This window comes from Manihot esculenta, chromosome 14 (assembly GCF_001659605.2).
Source record: "Manihot esculenta cultivar AM560-2 chromosome 14, M.esculenta_v8, whole genome shotgun sequence".
Lineage (NCBI taxonomy): Eukaryota > Viridiplantae > Streptophyta > Magnoliopsida > Malpighiales > Euphorbiaceae > Manihot > Manihot esculenta.
Window position 1 is genome coordinate 7,991,256 of NC_035174.2, and position 19,361 is coordinate 8,010,616.

Genomic DNA, 19,361 nt, shown 5'->3' on the forward strand with positions numbered 1-19,361 from the left:
GGAATTGTGGAACCATGGAAAAGTCTGGAAGGAGTGAAGAACATTCAATTTCTTCAGCAGGTGACGGAGCTAATTAGTTAATGCTCTCAAGGACACAGCTATAGGAGAAGCCAACCTAGAAAAAAAGGGAAGCCGAGATCAGCGGCTGCAGCTTTACTAGTTTTTTCCTTCTCTTTTTTAAATATTTATCTTTGTCTTATATTTGATGGATCCTAGCTAGTTCATCATCATCATCATCAGCTTTTAGCATACAGTGATGTCCATAAAAGCACCATATATACAGGCTACAAGTCTACCCATTATAGACACTACAGTCCTCTACAGCTCTAGTCCTGCAAACTCAATATAAGTTAATGTCCCAAATGCTTGAATGCTAACCCCAATTACTCAGAAAAAAAGTAATTCTAGATCCCAGTTTAAGCCATGACCGTTGCTGTTTATTTTTGAAATCAAAAGATATTATCAATAAACATGATGAATTATATTCGAACAAGAGGAAATGTTAATTCAATTGTAAGAAAATTTACCAAGCACGTGATTGCATATGAGAGATTTGTATCCAAGACAAGCAATTAGCTTCATGTTACATGAGTTGCCCTCTAAGCTATGTTCCCAAAAAGGTACGATTGGAAGCTACCCAAAAGTAGAAACGTCACAATTATCTGAAGCGTAACCCACCAAAACCCATCAATAGTGTAGCTTGAGAATCCCAAAGAGACCATTAAATGGGAACTCTGATTCAATTTGCCATTGTACAACTTGGAATCTGAATGAGGTTCAAGTAATGTGACCTTTTGTTGGCATGGTTTTACTCCATATGGGACATGGCTTGTTGAGATTAGCCCAACTGGGAAACACAGATTTGGATTATTCCAAGCCCCAAAACGCCTACCCATTTTCCTGTAAAATCTTTCAGAGAATTGGAGCTCTCCTGTCAGATTGTTTCCATTTAGGTACAGCGCACTAACACTAGGCAAAGTTTCTAGCTTTGGTGAGAGATTCCCAGTGAGATTGTTGTCACAAAGACCCAAAAATCTCAAATTTCTCAACTTAGCAAGGGAGACGGGAATTGTACCTGTCAAGCCTATGTTAGAGAGGTCCAAAATAGCTAAATTCTCTAAGTTATGCCACTCTATGGCTTGGAGGTCTCCACCAATAGGGTTGTTTGACATGGCCATCTCTTCCAAGGAACCCATTTCCTGAAGTGAATTGATTAACCCACCGGAGAATTTGTTGTTTCTTAGGTCCAACAGTGTCAAATTCTTCAGATAACCAAACTCTACTGGCAGTTTCCCCTCCAGCAGATTGTTGCTCAGATCAAGCTTCAAAAGTGAAGACAGGCTTCCAAAACTAGAAGGCAAAGACCCAGATAGCGAATTCCTGCTTAAATCCAAGATTAACAGCTGACTTAACCCACCGAAACTATCTGGAATCCTACCATTAAAACGGTTACCAGCAAGAACTAGCCTCTTCAAGTTGGATAATTCAACTAAATTTCTTGGCAATTCGCCAGATAAACCATTTTCTAGTAGCACTAGAGACTGCAGCTTAGTTAGGCCACCAAAACTGCTAGGAACTTGTCCAACAAGACCAGGGTTCGATCTAAACTCTAGTTTTTCCAAGTTGCCTGCAAGTTTTTCCCACTTTTTGCTAGGAATGGTGATGGGATATTTGAAGGGTGACATAAAGCAGCTGAAGAACGATAGAGATCTCAGGTGCTTAAGCTTAAAGAGTTGTGGCCTAAACTCAGCATTTGGAGCACAATCAAGAGAATTGTCATGAATAGGACCAATGCTCAAGTCAGTAACATACCAAAGCCCATCAAAGATATCACAAGAGACTCCCTGTAGAAAAGCAGTTGAAATTTAGTTCAAACTAGAGATGGTGCATAACGGTTTTCAATTGATTAATATATAAATTTGGACAAATATTATCTCAGCTATTGTAACAGCCCGCTTACCGGACCATCACCGGCACTAGGACCCAGATCGGCTTAAGGCCGCCGGGACCCGTAGTAAGCCTACTGTCAACTCTGTGTACCTGATAAATCCCATACATGATCATATTTAAGCTTAAAACTGTTACTTATGATCATGTATGGGATTTATCAGGTACACAGAGTTGACAGTAGGCTTACTACGGGTCCCGGCGGCCTTAAGCCGATCTGGGTCCTAGTGCCGGTGATGGTCCGGTAAGCGGGCTGTTACAGCTATCAAGTGCCAAAGGAATCTACTGAGACGGAGAAAAAGAACAGTAACAAAGAAAATGAGGTGGTTGTCTGTGCTTAGGACAAAATTGCATTGAAACAGTAAAAGATTTCATATGCAGATAGAAAGTACCTGAATAGGAGTCCATCCACAGGGATCCGGATAGAGATCTGAACCATTCCACCAGTTTCCAACAAAACCTTGTATAGCAGAGTACAGCACTGCTTGCTCCCCTTTCTCCATTGGAGCAGCATCATTTTCTGCTTCACCAGAGCACCAAACGAGCAAACAAAGTAACATCAAGATGACTTGATTAGTGGTGATAAAGCTCTTCATGGGTAAGAAAGAAAAAAAAATGAAAAACAAAGTTCTTCAAAATTAGATAGAAGAAAACAGAACAATAACAGAGGAAATCAGAGTGAAGTGAACATCATTCTGGTCAATGCAAAATAGCAGAAGACCTCTGCACAAAAAGGAAAGAAACGAAATTGAGGACTTAAACCACCAAATTGGTGCAAAAATCTTAAAAGGGACCCTGTTGAAAACCACTGATAGAGAAGTATTAGTAAAAGTAGCAGCAGTGGAGAGAAAAGAGAAGCATAGTAAGAAAGCAAAACTCAAGAACTTGCACTGGCTTCCTTGTGATTATGGAAAGAAATATAGAGGCAGAGAACACAAGACTTAAGCACACATCTCAAAACTGAGGAAGTAATAATAGTAATGACAGTAAATATACGAACAGATCTAGTAGTAAGTGTGGAGGAGATTGAGTTGTGTTGTTCAGAAAGCGAAAGGAAGGAAAGGTATACGGTTTTTGCTATGAACCCACGAGAGACATTGTTTTCACATATTTGTGAATTATTTCCATTAACAAAAAAGATAAGCTATTATAAGTTTTTCATTAAATATTTTACTTCGAATGGTAAAAAGGAAGCAGCAGGTTCAGAATTTACGGTTGGGGAGGTGGTTAAAGAGGAGATATGAATTAGAAAACTTTAGGCCTTAGGGTTAGGCTTGAGAGGAGGAAGAAGAAGAAGGGGGACCATTATCCATTGGCCATGCAAGAAGAAAATGATATGCATGTAAATGCATGCAAGACAAAGTTTCGGTTTGGGTTTCGCTTTTCTGTTCTTTCTTTCTGGGGAGGATTGGGGTCTAGTTAGAAGTTGTCAGATAGAGAGAGACACAGTAAAGGACAGCACAAGCATTGAGGTTATAAAAAGTAAGGACACTGCTGAAACCTGCAAATAGGTTTAGCGAAAGAGTTAAAGTCTTGTTGGAGTAAATAGCAGCTTGTTCTTGAGAGATGCTCATTCAAGGCAACAAAACAATTGCCCCGCTTTTTACATAAAATCTTTTCACTTCATAGATACCATGTTCTCATCTTTGACACTATTGGTTCCTTTTTCTCTTTATGTCTTTTTCGGATTTATTTGTTTTATTTCCTTTCATATTAAACTTTTTTATGTTTAAATCTCTAACTTCTCATATCAAGAGATAAACGCTTGAATAATAAGCACTCCAAGGCTTAGTCTGGTGGAAAGTGCATCCTGTAGTCTTGAAAGGTCTAAGGCTTAGTCTGGTGGAAAGAGATACCACTGATAGCCTTTGCTTCTCTTCTAATTTGCAATGCTCACATCCTCCAACCCATTACAATCCTATACTAATTTTAACATGATTCCCATCATTCTCCTTTCCAGAAAATTCTTAAAATCAACAAAATTCCCCAAACCATCAACAAGCGAAATTATACACTGCTGCCAATTTTACACAATCAATAGAAGTGATATCAAGTAAAATCTCCATAATGATGATAATCAAATGAGTTGATAAAAAAAAAAGTCTGAAGGAAGAGAGCAAATTTCCATTATGTACAACAACATGGCACAAAGTATAATTGGTACTATAATATTAATTTTGAAAAAATTTTAAAAAAGAAAAATCGTCTTTGGCTAAGGAGAGTAATTATCGGAGTCGCAATTTATTTCAGGTAACTGGTGGCGTAGCCTAATGGAGGCATTTAAGTTTGATCGCGAGGAAAGGTTGCTCCGAGGACGTTGTGTGCGGGACGTTGTTGCTGGGAATGATCGTAGTTGATTATCGGTGGTTACTGCAAGCCGATGGTAGTCAAAGGAGAGCTTCCATCACTGATGATGCAAATCGCGAGCAAAAGATTCATGGGAAGCTCATCCATTACTCAGCCAATGAAAGATGGGTGCCAGAAGAGGAAATAAGAAAAAGGAAAAGATACGATTTTGGTAAAGGAAATTGATGATAATTTTGTAATTTTTTTCGTACTCTTTCTCATTTGATCAATGATTACACTAATTGAATATTTAACCAAAAAACTTAATAGTTTTATTTTGAAAATATGAGAAACATTTTAGTTGGTACTTATAACTATAAGGACTTAATAATTAATTTTATTAAAATCTAAGTATCCTATAATAATTTTTCCTAACAAAAATTTGTCGGCTGAATTAGGTTTCGATGTCCAATCCTTTATCATATAAAAAAATTTCTACAATAATATATTTTAATTTTTATCAAAATAAATTTAGTCCAATTGATTATTAAGTCCTTGACCAAATCACACCTCCTCTTAATAGTAATGGAATGTGAAATAAATTAAAAGTTTATTTTTCAGTTTATATATAATTTTAATTTTAAAAAAATATTAAAATACACTTACATATTTAATTTGATAATAAATATATCTAAATAAATCTAATATGATTTAGATTCTACTCCTCTAAATTTTTAATTTTCATTTAAAAAAAATTAAAATATTTTTTAAATTTTACAAAATTTATTAATTAATTATTTTATTAGTTTTAATTATTAATTATTTTATTATTAAATTTTTGTTCGTTTAAAAAAATTTATTAATTTTTTCGTGGAGAAAGTCAACGACTACCGGTGTCTATTTTGCGGGTAAGCCTTCGGGTTAAAAACCAGACAAGCCAGAGTGTAATTAGTTAAGGTGTGGAAGAAAGAAGCATGGTTAGAAAGAAGAAGACAAGAAGAAGGCCCAAACGCAGCAGTAATTAAGCTTAGAAAATGGACCACACTACCTAGTTGGTGAACCTCAAGGATAAGGAGATTGAGAAGGCATAGCCCACACTATACATAGCTCCTAATAATTTTTTTTCCCTGCCAGACTGACATGTCCTTTTCCCTATTACTTTTTTAGTGGTTGCCCCTTTCTAGAGAGGCTGCATTGAGGAGAGAGCTCAACAGTGAACAATCCATGGAAACTGCCGCAGACTACTTAATGTTATCTTTCACGCTTCTTTACTTACCTAATATTATATAAATTTTGGCGTATTTACATAAAAAAAAATTGATTTTTTTTTTGTTATTTTTCAATTTACTCTCTTTTTTATTTTGAAAAATATCAGCTGAGTAACTGTTAATCACTATTTATCATATTTACTGAAAAATATTTATTTATATATATTAATTATTATTTTCTACTTACATTTCAAATTTTCAAGTTAAGGGATCTTTTTTTTTATACAGATAAACCAGCTTTTTTTAGTTTACGAGCTTGATGATGAAACTAGCAAGTACTGAGTATTTGAGGGAATCAACTTATTCAAGTACCAATCATTAGGTTGATGCTTTAGTTCGTTATGGATATGCCATAAAGATTTGACATTTGCAATTAGAAAATTATAAAACGAAAAGAAAGAACATTGATTTGAACTTTCAATCGCACAAAGCTTATAACTCTATTCAACCAATCCAGCTTCTGAGACTTCACTCGACAGGAAACACAGCTGTTCAAGCATCGGCTAATTTTTGTTTAATTAACTTGTGCCACTAGTTGACCGTGCCAATTAATGTAATCATTCTTCCTTGTGAGAATCTTGCTCCTGCTCTATCTTCTTCGTGCAGAAAAGCATGCGGGGAGATTTTTAGCGCAAGTGATCCTGCCTCTTCATGTCGCATATAATAGGGCAAAGATGAGGTTGATTCACCATGGTTGCTTGGCACAGACCCATAAATTAATGATGGATGAAGGAAGGAAAATAATTCATCTGAAATATGGGCTGTACTAATTAAAATGTGAAAGCTCAAAGCCATATATACATAGTACTTCCCTTCAAAGGTCAGCCCCACATCAGCTGATCTCTTTTTCTCCATCAGCATCAGTAAGGACAGTGTACATATATTGTCAGTACTATAAGAGAAAGAAATGTGATCCGAAGGACAGCACTGAAGTCATTCGTCATGTAGTAAAAAATGTCTGGGATTTTTTTTTCTCTATGGAAAATTCACCAGGATGATCGTCATCAATCATCATCATATAGTCCGCTTCATCCTCGTTGATTGTGCTATATTTTCATCTTCATCCCCATATTCTGATGAACCAATTACTTCCTCACTCAACCCCGTCATCTCATAAGATTTTGCTGTGTCAGCCTAGTAAATATTTTTTGAGTCAAACTGTATTACAATAGTTATGGGAGGAAGAAATTTGCACAAAATACATGAAGGAAATTCAATTAAGAATAACAACAAAGTTACCTGTCAACTTTGGTAAAGAACTAAAATGTTACCCTGAATGCACTAGACTCTGAGAATCCCACATATTCAAGTGCTGTGACCTTCAATACGTCTGTTGACTTGCCAGTTTCACTAGCAATTCAGAGTCACAATGCGGATCAGTTCGTAGCTAGTTTCTTTTTTCTTTTCTTGCTGCAAGCAGAACCACCCCCATTTTCGTCCAGCCAGACACTGCTTGGTTGACAGATGTTGCGGCCCCGCTGCACTGGTCACTGTTGATTAGACGATTATCAAGGCATATTTAGCGTAGTAGGAGAAATCAAGACTTTAGCAGATTCATGATTACTAACTTATATTACTTGCAATTTTAAACTATTGGACTAGTTCATTGAAGGAAGTATAGAATTTCAGCAAGTCAAAATTTTAATCATTCTTTTTCTCATGATAAAATCATATTTCTTTGGTTATTATTATATTCATTTAATAGTTTCGTTCTTACAGTTGTGGAACGATTTTATCATTCAACCACTATAAAATTATCATCAATCAACTAATTAATCTGTTTAATTAATATACAAACAAAAAATAAAAAAATAAAACCGCATATTTTAATTGGACACCCTAAATGAAATTGTTGCATCGATCTTCCTCTTCTCTAATGCCATCACAAAGAAGCCGCTGAATCTCATCTCCAGGAATGCGTTATAGAGAACAGGAATATCTCAAATCAAGTTCACCAGGAGACCTGTTGATATTCATCCAGGAACATCCACAGCTTCTTGATCATACCTCAGAATTTCATCCGCTTGCCTCTGAGGGACAGTACAGATCTTCTTTTCTTCCATGATCTTCTTTTCCGCAGCTCTTGCAGCCCTTGTGCTTCTCAACAAGCTCATCAGTGTGTTTTCGCATTCCAAATTGAGCTTTTTTGGCAACTTCTTGCTTTTCCTTTTTCATTTTGGGATTGTATTTCTTCCATTTCCTTCTGGCGCAATTTCTTTTGAAGTAATTTATATCCTCGAGTTCTGTCTCCTTCTGCTCCTCGAATGACCTCTCCCTTTCTCGCATGCCTTTCTCCATTTCCTCCGGCATACTTTTCAAATCAGCCTCAAAATTGCTTCTCTGTGAGTCAAAATCACGCACCATTTGACCAATGCTCCATTTTTCACCTTGTCTTCTCACACTCATCTCTGAGAATCGGCAGGATCTCTTGATGAGCAAGCAATTTTTGCTGACCAAAAGCTCTTTTTTTTTTTGGGTAATGCTCAATTACTGTAAAGGTATTCTCTTTTTTTCTTGTTATTAGAGTTTTGTTATAATTTAATAAAATATTATTTATGTTTTAACATTTTTCACCAAGATTTTTTTATTTTTCATAATTGTTTTGTAATAAAAACTCATATTATACTATTAGATCAAAATTTTTTAAATTATAAAATTTGGCAGTTTAGAATCAAGTTTAGGTCAAATTCATCTATTAATTCATCAATTTCAAACCAAAATTGAAATAGCTTAGAATTAAGCGTAGACTGTTCGACAATTTCCATTAACCAGTTTACAGGAAATGATAAATAAATTAAACATAAATAAATATTAATTATTTTAGAATACTCTCATTTAAAAGAGAAAAGAATCCAGTTGCCCAATTTTTAGCTTTCAAAAACCATTCAAGATCATAAATTTTTTAACCTGATGGCTCAATTTTGTTTTACGTTATGCTCCATGTCTACCTGATTTTTCCAATGAATTTTTCAATCTTTTGAAAGAAAAGAAAAAAAAAATCGGAGACAATGTGAAATTTAGCCTTGACCGCCTAAATTAGAATTGCTATTTCCGTCTCGGACTGGCGGTCAGGCCTCGACCCAACTTTCTCCTCTAATTCCACCTGAAGTCCAAATGTGGCCCGCGTGGCTCTCCCTTATTGGACACCTCATTATACCCCAATAAATGACCAAAAACCACAACCCCACCCCCACACACCCGTTAAAAAAAAAAAAAGGAAAAAGAAAAAGAGAAACACCTGATTTAGATCTTCGCTATTCTACACACAGGAACCGGTAATGAGCAAATATATAACCTAAACCCTAGTCTTCTATATATCTGATCTTTTTGAGTTCAGTTTTTTCTTTGGCTCTTTCTCTCTGAATCTTTGTTAATAGATAGAGATATATGCATTTCTGTGTATTGTAGGTTAGGATTAGAGTAAAGAAGCGTGAGATTCATCCACTATGGCTACGGAGAATAGTACGAATACGGCATCGACTTCGAGATCGAATTCGACCGCCGATTCCTACCTCGGCAGCTTGATAAGCTTGACTTCCAAGAGTGAGATCAGATACGAGGGCGTTCTCTACAATATCAACACCGAAGAGTCCAGCATCGGATTGAAAAACGGTATCAGTTTTTATCCCAAATTTGGGGGTTTTCGTTATTCCTTTACATTCCTTCTGCAAAGTTTTGATGCTTTTCTTATTATCTAATCATTTTGTTGCCTACGTTGAGTAGGCTAGCTTCTTGCCAGATTTCTCCCCGTTTTTTAATTTTTTTTTCTTGCACACAGATAATTTGGGGCTTGTTCTTGAAATGTGTGGTTATTGTTTGGTGCATACATCTAATTTGATATTTCTGTAGGATTAGCTTAATTCATTAACTTGTATTTAATGTGCTGCTTCAGTTAACCGTTATCATAACATTCCACTTCTTCCTGCAATTCTTTATGGGTTTTGTAAGCAAGTCTGTCTATGGAAACTAATGTGTGTGTCTGTGTGATATGCTTTCTAATTAATATTCATCTTAAGACTACGATGCCAATTCTTAACAGGAAATACTGTTTTCTTGATTATTATCTTCATCTATGGTTACCTTGAGCTCTGTAGTATGTAACAGTTATTTTGTTGTTCATATGTTGGCAGTGCGGTCATTTGGAACAGAAGGAAGGAAAAAAGATGGCCCGCAAATCCCACCCAGTGACAAAGTTTATGAATACATATTGTTCCGTGGAAGTGACATCAAGGTATTGTTAACACAGATTGATACTGTAGGTATCATTTGCGAGCTACTGCTGTCAAAATTTCTATCTGGCTTTACAAATGAAGGCAATTGTTGTGTTGCCTGTCCTTGTGTGTGCAGAAGTATACTATACATATGTGGAATGAAATTCTTATAATATACTTCTCATTGAGCGAAATGGCAAACCTAATTTGCATTTTGTGGTGACAGTTAAAAGTATCTGCTATTGCTTTTGCTTCTTTGATGTTACTTGGGGTTCACTAACTTTTTCTCTGTACTATTTTAGTACTGTGGTGTGTCTGTGATTGCTCCACTCAATGATGGTGATAGCTTTTTATGGTTCCTTATGGACTTATATATATCTCTTATGAGGATCGATGTCATTCTTCATTGCTATGTGCCAGCAGATACGTTTGACTAAAATGTTTAATTTGACATCTATACCATTTTTAGGATAAGTGATAATGGAGTACTGGAGAAGTGTGCTCAAATCCTTGAGAAATATGATACACACACACACACACCCTTGCTTTTGTTGTTTATTTGTCCAGGGAAATAAGTTAACACATTGTTTACACCTAACTTTTTTTTACCATAATTGTGGCTTATACAAATTCCTTATAGGCTTCAGAAGGTGCTTAATATCTCTGCTAAATGATTTTGGAACTGGCAATTTTAAATGAATGGATGCTTATGACTGATTGAATTAAAAGTTCAACTTTGGAACATAGTTGTTAAATACTCAAGGGTCCTGGGGCTTAGACTCAAGGCACAAGCACACACCTAAATGATGTGAGGTGCAAAAATAAAATTTAATAAAAAAGTAATTTTATATAACCAAGAAGCATAGGACCTAGATGACATGTTAATATTTTCTTTTCTTTAGACATATATGACATGTAATCAAGAAATATATTATTTAATAGCACTTTTTTTTTGGGAAAAAAAGAAGCAATATCACAATACCATAATAAATTACTCATGTAGCACTGTCAATGGTATTTAAAAAGGGCAATTTCAAATAAACTAGAAATAAAGTAGTAGTTAAGATGAGAAAGATAAATAAAGAGAACACTGAAAACAACATATAAGGATAGAGATTAAAAAGCGACTGGCTTTCACTATTCACTAGTAATACTAAGTCTATAAACTTATTAGTCATTAATATTGGATTTTGGTAGATTAGCAAAATTCAAATCAAGAAGGTCTTTTTGTCAATAAAAGTACTTGCCAAAGTTGGAAATAGAAGTACGCCTTGCTAGAGCCTTGATTTGGACCAAGGCATAGACCTAGGCACTTAAGGCATTATGGTGGTAGTCTAGTCAGCCTTGAGCCTGAGGCACGCCTTCAATTATCATGCTCTGGAAATTTATTTGAATCATCTCTCGCTTTATTACTCCCTCCTTTCCTCTTTTCTTTCTTTTCCTATTTTTGGTGTATCAGTGAAGTGCTCTTCTATTTATTTTCTCAATGATTATACAGCATTGGATATGAAATGTTTAACTTTTATTTATTGAGCTGTGTGGTCTGAGCTGATTTTCTTTGCATATGTAGATTTTGGATGGGCTTTTGTTATATATAGATAGGTAGTTGGGAACTTATCTACCTAAAGTTAGAAGCTGAATCAAATGAAACTTTCCAAATGTTTGATTCCTTTGATAAACCATGAGTTGTGAGATTTTTCAATAATTCATGAGTGTTGTACTTGCAAATGTGAGGTTTCTTGCAATAGGTAAGTACTCTTGGAGTTGAATAATTTTCATCAGAACGTGAAGTTTTTATAATTTGAAAAATGTCTGGATAAAACATTTATATACCCAATCTTTTTAGTGGGTCGAGTCAACTGTGAAGAATCTTATTTTACCTTTGTCCATATGGGTTACTTAAAAGTTAAAGGCAAATTTAGTACTGCACGTAGTGATCTAATGTTGACAACCTAGTCCAGTTCTTGTTGCTTATCAATTTAGTGAACGATATATTTCCAGTATGTGGGTGGTTATAAATTACAGTGGCACCTAGTTTGCCGTTGCGGTCACAGGTCATGGAAACAGACCTATAATGATAGCAACAAAAGTAAATATTTAAAGTTATAAGTAGAACTAAGATACACAATTAAACAAAGTATAAATACCTTAAATAAAAATATTAAGTCCATTCATAGATATCATTATCCTTTTAATCATTTTAAATTTGCAATAACTATGATCATTAGCATTAATCAATTAAATATAAAATAACGATCTGATAGTAAAGAATAATACTTCATACTTTGAATTTAACCAAGGAAAAAAACTAGCATCAAATATAATTTTTTTTAACAAATAAGCAAACCAAAAGTAAAAATAAATAGCTAAACTTTTATGAGATTTAAATGTGTAGAACTAGAACGGTAGTTCATGATCTTAGCTCAAGAGGGAAGAAGTAAATGATTTGTAGAAAGATATGGAACTTTTGATGGAAATTTGATATAGAAAGTGTGAGATATGATGGCTTAGAACCCCCCAAACTAGAAAATAAGAATGAGGAAGAGTTTTTACCTCCATTTTGCTTAAAAAATAATGGGTGCAACGGCTGTTATAGGAACAAATTTTCAGTTGCATTTGAATAGCGGTTGTCATGGTAATGGGAGGGTAAAAAGCCTATAAGTAACTGCTGTTACATTACTTCATTTGAGACCATTATCATGCTGGATTTGCCAACTATTGAATTTTGTTGGATTTAAATCAACCGCAAATTTCCTTTTTGCTTATTTTTGCAGGACTTACAGGTCAAGTCTTCTCCACCTTTTCAGCCAACACCACCTATAAACAATGATCCAGCAATTATACAGGTAATAGAAGACTTCTAATTACCTTGTGCACATTCAAGTTGATGTGTTAACCTAGCAATCCTAATCTCTTAATTCCTATGCAGTCTCACTATCCTCATCCAGTTTCTACATCTGCAAGCTTGTCACCTGCTGTTAGTGGGTCTTTGAGCGACATCGGATCCCACAATGCTCAAATGGGACTACCTGGATCTAATTTCCAAGGTGGGCTGCCTCTATATCAACCTGGAGGGAATTTAGGAACATGGGGAGCTTCACCTCCTCCCCCAAATGCAAATGGCAGTGGGCTTGCTATGCCCATGTATTGGCAAGGTTACTATGGCCCTCCAAATGGGCTTCCTCATTTACACCAGCAATCCTTGCTTCGACCACCACCTGGGCTGTCAATTCCTCCTTCCTTGCAGCAGCCAATGCAATATCCAAACTATAATGCCCCTTTACCCGCAGGAGCCTCAAACTTGCCGCTTTCCAACTTGCCAACTGCTAACTTGTCGGTTTCAAACTTGCCAGCTTCCTTGTCAGACATGCAATCTCCTTTGCTTTCTGCCGGAACTAGTTCCCTTAATTTAGTATCCTCTTCTTCAGCATCATCTACTTTGCCTTCAACTTTACACTCAGTGCCCTCTGCTAGTTTAGGTTCCGAAATATTACCGAGTTTGATTCCTAATAAGACTTCTAGTTCTGCACTTCCGGCAGCCAATTTAAATGCCAGCTTACAGGCACTCTCTCCTTTGACTTCTTCAGGCCCAGAATTAAATACAATTGTACCACCAATCTCTAGCAAGCCTAATGCAATTTCTGGTCCAACTATACCTTATCAAAGCACTGTACAATCAATGCCTTCTGTTGTTGCCTCTAATACTCTTCGAACAGAAGCGCCAACACCTTCATTGGTAACCCCAGGTCAGTTGTTGCAGTCTGGACCCACTACAGTCCCTTCATCGCAACCTGCACAAACAGCTCATAAAGATGTAGAGGTTGTTCAGGCATCATCAACATTATCAATGGAGCCATCAGTGCCTGTTGTTACGGAAGGGCAGCCACCAATACTCCCAACACCTGTTCCAGCACGGGCAAATAATAAGGTGTGCTGTCCACCCTGAAAACGTGCATTAACATGTGGATATAATTTTTCCATTTGCCTGTCTATGTGCATGTTAACTTTTGCATACTTTTGTAGGCTCAGATGAAGCATAGTGTATGGTTTGAGAAATATCTTGTTATGCTCGTTGTTTTGGGAGTGTTTTACCATTATAAAGATCTGGTTGTTCTTGTGATAGGTCAACATCCTTATTGGTAGGAATATTAGGTTAGCTGCAATGTGTGGAAGTGGTCCTCTAACTTAATTTTTAAACAAGTTTTTAGAAAAGTTGTGGTCTAATAAACTGTATTTCAAAAGAAAAAAATTGTCTCATTCATAATGAAACCTAGACCATCCTTGAGACGCTTTATGTGAATTTGTTTATTGTCTTGCTAGTTCATCCCCAGCTGTCAGTCAGCATATTTCTTCTTTTTTGCTCCATATTACTTTTTCTCAACCCTCTGTTCCACTCAAGCTAAGGCCTAGCTTTCTGCTATACTTTCCCAAAGCAATTCGTGCTTCCTGTTGTAATATGGAATTTTCTTTTGTTAACTCCCAAAGAATTCAGGCCATTACTTTTGCAATTTTTTCCAATCCCAATTCTTGGGACTATGATCTTATTTCTTTTCTGAAAATAATAAAGCTGCTGAATTGCAAACTTTAATTCTTATGCTTATTCTCTTAATCATGATTTTTTTATATACAAGTTCAACCATACTTTTATTTGCAATAAAATTGTTTCAGGTAACAATTGTGTGCTTAATGGTGATGCTCTTTTTATTTTTTTTAACAATCATTGAGGGAGGTGGAAGGCTGGAAAATTGTAGGGATATTGTGTGTCAATTAGATGTTCCACTATTGTGTTCCCTTAGCAAGTATGTGGAACAAATTGCTTGTCTCCATGATGTACATTTGAGTTTTCTTTTGTCTATACAGTTGCTTAATTCTATATCCAAGGACTAACACATTTTCCTTCATTTCTTTTTCTAGCCAAATGGAGCTCCATTCCATTCTCGTCACGGTTATAGGGGGCGTGGAGGAGGAAGAGGAATAGGGGTAATGCTTTGTTTTTTTTCCTCCCTTTCATTTCTTTGTAAAAAATGCTAGTACGTGTAATTTTCAAATTCTATAGGAACCTGAATGTCTCACATAGATTTGAATTTTGTCACAGAAGGGGGGGGGGGGAAGAGGGTTTCATGAATTTTGCTCTTGCATATTGGATATTACCAAATTAGTGGAGGATTAGATTTGCTAGTTTTGGAAAATATTGCAAAGCTAATTGTGACTAGTACTGATGAGCAGCTATACCTGCATGTACTCCATTGTTGCATTCTGTGTTCTGGACATACACTTTAGATCTTATCATGTGCAAAAATATGGGGGGGGGGGGATGATCTCATAATGCAACTTAATATGTATGTTGTCTCAAATATAAATGTAATTTCTAATTTGTGATTTCTGAATTTGTTGTATGATATTAATTGTATTGTTGGGGAGTGATCTCATAATGCAAACTTAATATGCATGTTGTCTCAAATATTAATGTAATTTCTAATTTGTGATTTCTGAATTTGTTATATGATATTAATTGTATGGTTGTTTAGCATATTAGTTCATTATATCAAAAAGTTCTCATATGCACAATGATTTGTTCTTTATATTGTTATTATTGGGGAGTTTTACAAGACGGAATTGGAAAATCGTCTTTCGCAGAGTTCACATCCTGTGACAAGATTTACTGAGGAATTCGATTTTATGGCAATGAATGAAAAATTCAAGAAGGATGAAGTATGGGGTCATCTTGGTAAGAGTAACAAATCTCATTCGAAGGACAGAGAATATGGAAAAGGCAGTGATGATGATGATTCTCAATATGAAGATGATGATGAATTAACTGAGATTGAAGTCAAGGTGATAGTGCATTCTTTTTGCATGCTCTGATGCTAAATAAATCTCTCAGATTCCTGCTCTATTGTGTCCTGTCCTCATATTTCTTCTTTTGCAACAGCCTGTTTATAACAAAGATGACTTTTTTGATACACTCTCCTGCAATGCACTTGATCGTGATTCTCAGAACGGAAGGACTAGATTTTCTGAGCAACTGAAAATAGACACAGAGGTATTACATATTTCTATTCATATATTTCCTTGTTTGACCTTTGGAATATACATGGACTTTACTCAATGAGAATGTATGCTTAATGTTTGCAGACTTTTGGCAACTTTTCAAGGTATCGAGGAGGTAGGGGTGGCCGGGGCATTCCTCGTGGTGGTCGATCTCGTGGATCTTATGGAAGGGGTTATGGCTATGGCTATGGGTATGGCTACAACTACGGTGGTAGGGGCCGTGGCCGTGCCATGCCTGATCGGGCATCATAGGCTGTGCTTGGTATTCTGAAATGATAGTTGGCAAAGAGGCCAATCGCCCCTGAATCAACAAACTAATATAGGGCTATGCTTGCAACGTGTTTTCCTGACTGTCAATAAAGCATAGGATGTGCTCAGTGTTTTTCGTTTAGTCCATTCGCGTTCCCTTTTGTTTAACGGTCCTGGTGGAGCTAATGAAGGAGAATTATATATCAATAGAAGAATTACTTGTTTACCATTCAGATCTTTGCAGTTTTATCTTTCCTTGCTATCCCGTTTGTTTACAGGTCTTCGATGAAATAGTGTATTGTTTATTGTTCAGGCTTATATAGCAAAGGCCAGTTACCATTTCCAGGGATCGTTGTTTATTAATAGGATAATCAAACCTAATAAAAGCGCTTTTGGTTCAAGGTAAGGTTCTTTTGTAAGTTTTAAAATCTTCTGAAAAAATATTCACTTTTTTTACGAGGGATTATAAAGATTTTGATTCTTACTTTCATTAATTTAACTTATTTTATATGTTCTACGTTATTCAATTCAAATAGACAATAGGACAGTTGAGGTGTCAACCAATAAAATTTGGATGAGTCGTGTGGCTCTTGAACCTTTAGCGTTGTTCGATTGTTGGGAGTGTTATTATTATTATTATTTATTATTATTATTTAGTTAAATATTTAACTTTTTTTTATATATATATTTATTGGTATGTTTAATTTAATTATTTATATTTATTCAAATTAATTCAAAATTTTTTAACCAAGTTGGATATAGCTAAAAAAAGATAAATCTTGGTGTTATTATTTTGATTTGGTTCAAAAATCAAAAATTTAAATTTCATGATTTTAAAGCTAAAATCCAAAAATAAGTAGTTGTTGTTAACTTTCTTGATTTTAAGTTAAAGCTTTGGAGTAATTTTAGCAAAAAATTAAAGAGATCAAATTAAATATGTTTATTATTTAGTTTACTGATGAGTAGGTCCTTGTTTATTATTTACGAAAAGTATAATCGTAGTGTAGACATTCTTGTTGTTCAAATGCAATTTCTTTTCTTAAATTGTTAAAGTTTAGTTTGACCCAGATAAGTAATTTTATTTTTAAAAATATCCTCTATTTAAAAAAAATCAAGTAACTTTCTTTAATGATGTGATCCTACATTGTTTGTTTATTTTCGTACTTTAAAAACCAAAATTTAACTTTTCTATATTCTACCCTTCTTTTCTATAAAGTATAAGTTTTTTACCTGACATTGGAACGAATTAAAATTCAAAGGCTAGGTTTTAAAATTCATTATTTAAGAAAAAGAGAAAGTTAAAATTAAAAAAATAATAATTTTTTGAGTATGAAAATATGCAGACGGCTTAAATTTACATATAAAGTTATTTATAAAGGGGTGAGATTGAATATAAAAAAAAAATGACGAATTGCCCATTATTTTCATTTTTAAAAGCTTGAAGAGTTTATTTGTGATCTATTTTTAAAATTTGGATATCTATTTTATTTTTTAAAAAAATTGATAAAACTGTTTAGAAAATAAAAAAAGATCTTATATTTAAATTTTAAGGGTTTAAATAGATTTTTTTGTTGAAAGATATAACACTGTTGATTAAGGAGTAAATTTTAAACATTTAAAAATTGCAAATATGCCGCAATGCTGCTTTGTTGTGTACGGGGCATTGAGTAGATTCGGTTGAAGCATATTTGTGGCTTTTTCTTTTTTCAATAATCAATAGTAAACGAAGTTAAAAGATGCAGCCAAACTAGGCTTAAGCCAGTGGGCACAACTTATTTTCATTATTCACTTCCACATTTTATTCCTTGTAATCAAGTGGATACACACATAAACTTTGTGAGAAGCTAGCACTTCCCCATAGCTCAAGCTCTACTTGCATGTGGCAACAAGGACTTTTCTGGGAGGCAAAGAAGGCCTTCTTCCATGAAGCAAAGCATAATTATCAAGAAAAAGCACATCTCCTGCTTCCCACTTGAATTGGATGCTCTCCTCTTCAATGATTTGCTCGCATCTCTTCACAAATTTTTCTGGGATTTCACTTCCATCTGCCATCATAGCTGAGCTCACCTCCTTTCCATGCATCCCGACTACTGTGTTGAACCACATCCTCCTTCCTTTTCTTCCCTCAAACACCCTTGTTAATGGCCTTGGACCCAGGATTGTTTTCACACCCCCATTTGGCAGCCACTCCATGTCCATCCCTAGAGCCTTCGCCCTGTCAAGTTTTACTCTCAGTCCATGAATCTTCAAAAACACAGTGATTAATTATCAAAGCTGTATGAATTAATACCTTCTCTCAGCTTCTGCAGGGTCTGATGTTCCAAAAGCATCCTCCCAGCCTCTGCCTCTCATGGATGATGTATTATTGTTGCTAGGAGCTGAGAAAGTGTACTTTAGCCCTTTTGTGTCAATATCTTCCACTTCTTGAGGGAACTCCTCTAGCATCCTCTCTGTAACTTTGAAGCTAGGAACAAACGGTGTCTCTCCTCCCTCTGGTGGTGGGATCTCGCAGAAAAGCACCACCTTCTTGGGAAATTCTTTTATCTGTCAAAGTAATCAGCAAAATAACTAATGGGTTTGTCTTATAAATCAATTATTTATAATTATTTAGAACTTACCAAAACCATTTCATGGTGGTAGTATATGAACTCAGACAAGGGTCCTTCATTAGCAGTCCATACTCGTTTGTAGATGTGCGTCCTTGGAGCAGGACCTACGTAACGAATATCATCCCAGCCGAAGGTTTCAATTATATCATTAAAATCCTCAGCTTTCTTCACATCGAAACCTCGAAGCAAAACAGCACTGTTTTTGATGATCAGTTCATCAAACCAGTCCTTATTCCTCTTCAGAGCCCCAAGAAGAGAGTCCAAGTCACCATTGTGAGGCTCTGATGGTTGTAACACTAGTGGCATGGTATGACCATCCACCAACTTCTGTCCTTGGCATTTCCCTACCTTGAAGTCCTTGCAATAGAATTCCATTTCTCTCCTGATCTTTCTTTTTTCTCCTCCTCCTTCTTCTTCTTCTTCTTCCACTGGACTTCATGGGGATATATATAGTGACAAGGTTGGGTTGTATTGATCGCTATCTTCCATAAAGAATCACGGTCTTGTTGGCACTGTATTAACATCGTTTTAGGCTTTTGTAGGATACCAAGTAGTAGGGTACTTATAAAACTAAATACTCCAACCTATTAACATCTTAAATATTAGAACTTATCCTAATTTAATTAAACTTTATTTTAATGTATTCGGATGAGATGATACAAATGTTTTTTCTCTTAATTACAATTTTTGAATTCTAAATTTAAATTAGTGAATCGATAATTTTTGGATATTAAAAGTTT

At 35.3% G+C, this 19,361-nt stretch overlaps 3 protein-coding genes across 3 annotated transcripts; 1 reads left to right on the plus strand and 2 right to left on the minus strand.

Annotated features, from left to right (window-relative positions):
* Positions 1-479: 479 nt before the first annotated feature.
* LOC110599631 (piriformospora indica-insensitive protein 2) lies at positions 480-3,287 on the minus strand. The gene is made up of 2 exons (XM_021736104.2): positions 2,340-3,287; positions 480-1,844 (listed from the first exon to the last, which is right to left on the minus strand). The coding sequence occupies exons 1-2, from the start codon at positions 2,541-2,543 to the stop codon at positions 600-602; spliced, it is 1,449 nt and encodes a 482-aa protein (XP_021591796.1). The 5' UTR covers positions 2,544-3,287; the 3' UTR covers positions 480-599.
* A 5,332-nt stretch (positions 3,288-8,619) lies between these two features.
* Positions 8,620-16,245, plus strand: LOC110599630 (protein decapping 5). Its single transcript, XM_021736103.2, has 9 exons — positions 8,620-8,776; positions 8,910-9,113; positions 9,632-9,732; positions 12,487-12,558; positions 12,642-13,640; positions 14,627-14,692; positions 15,350-15,547; positions 15,645-15,755; positions 15,848-16,245. The coding sequence occupies exons 2-9, from the start codon at positions 8,948-8,950 to the stop codon at positions 16,013-16,015; spliced, it is 1,881 nt and encodes a 626-aa protein (XP_021591795.1). The 5' UTR covers positions 8,620-8,776; positions 8,910-8,947; the 3' UTR covers positions 16,016-16,245.
* Positions 16,246-17,749: 1,504 nt separating this feature from the next.
* Positions 17,750-19,024, minus strand: LOC110630677 (clavaminate synthase-like protein At3g21360). Its single transcript, XM_021778209.2, has 3 exons — positions 18,631-19,024; positions 18,303-18,556; positions 17,750-18,227 (listed from the first exon to the last, which is right to left on the minus strand). The coding sequence occupies exons 1-3, from the start codon at positions 18,994-18,996 to the stop codon at positions 17,882-17,884; spliced, it is 966 nt and encodes a 321-aa protein (XP_021633901.1). The 5' UTR covers positions 18,997-19,024; the 3' UTR covers positions 17,750-17,881.
* Positions 19,025-19,361: the final 337 nt, after the last annotated feature.

What these genes read in the sequence shown, in the direction of transcription:
- LOC110599631 (XM_021736104.2), bottom strand. Translation starts at nt 2,543, where the DNA reads ATGAAGAGCTTTATCACCACTAATCAAGTCATCTTGATGTTACTTTGT. An exon ending in GTGGATGGACTCCTATTCAG is followed by an intron (nt 1,845 to 2,339) that starts GTACTTTCTATC and finishes GCTTTTCTACAG; the next exon opens with GGAGTCTCTTGTGATATCTT.
- LOC110630677 (XM_021778209.2), bottom strand. Translation starts at nt 18,996, where the DNA reads ATGGAATTCTATTGCAAGGACTTCAAGGTAGGGAAATGCCAAGGACAG. An exon ending in ACCACCATGAAATGGTTTTG is followed by an intron (nt 18,557 to 18,630) that starts GTAAGTTCTAAA and finishes TTACTTTGACAG; the next exon opens with ATAAAAGAATTTCCCAAGAA. An exon ending in CCTGCAGAAGCTGAGAGAAG is followed by an intron (nt 18,228 to 18,302) that starts GTATTAATTCAT and finishes AAAACTTGACAG; the next exon opens with GGCGAAGGCTCTAGGGATGG.
- LOC110599630 (XM_021736103.2), top strand. Translation starts at nt 8,948, where the DNA reads ATGGCTACGGAGAATAGTACGAATACGGCATCGACTTCGAGATCGAAT. An exon ending in CAGCATCGGATTGAAAAACG is followed by an intron (nt 9,114 to 9,631) that starts GTATCAGTTTTT and finishes ATATGTTGGCAG; the next exon opens with TGCGGTCATTTGGAACAGAA. An exon ending in CAGCACGGGCAAATAATAAG is followed by an intron (nt 13,641 to 14,626) that starts GTGTGCTGTCCA and finishes TTCTTTTTCTAG; the next exon opens with CCAAATGGAGCTCCATTCCA.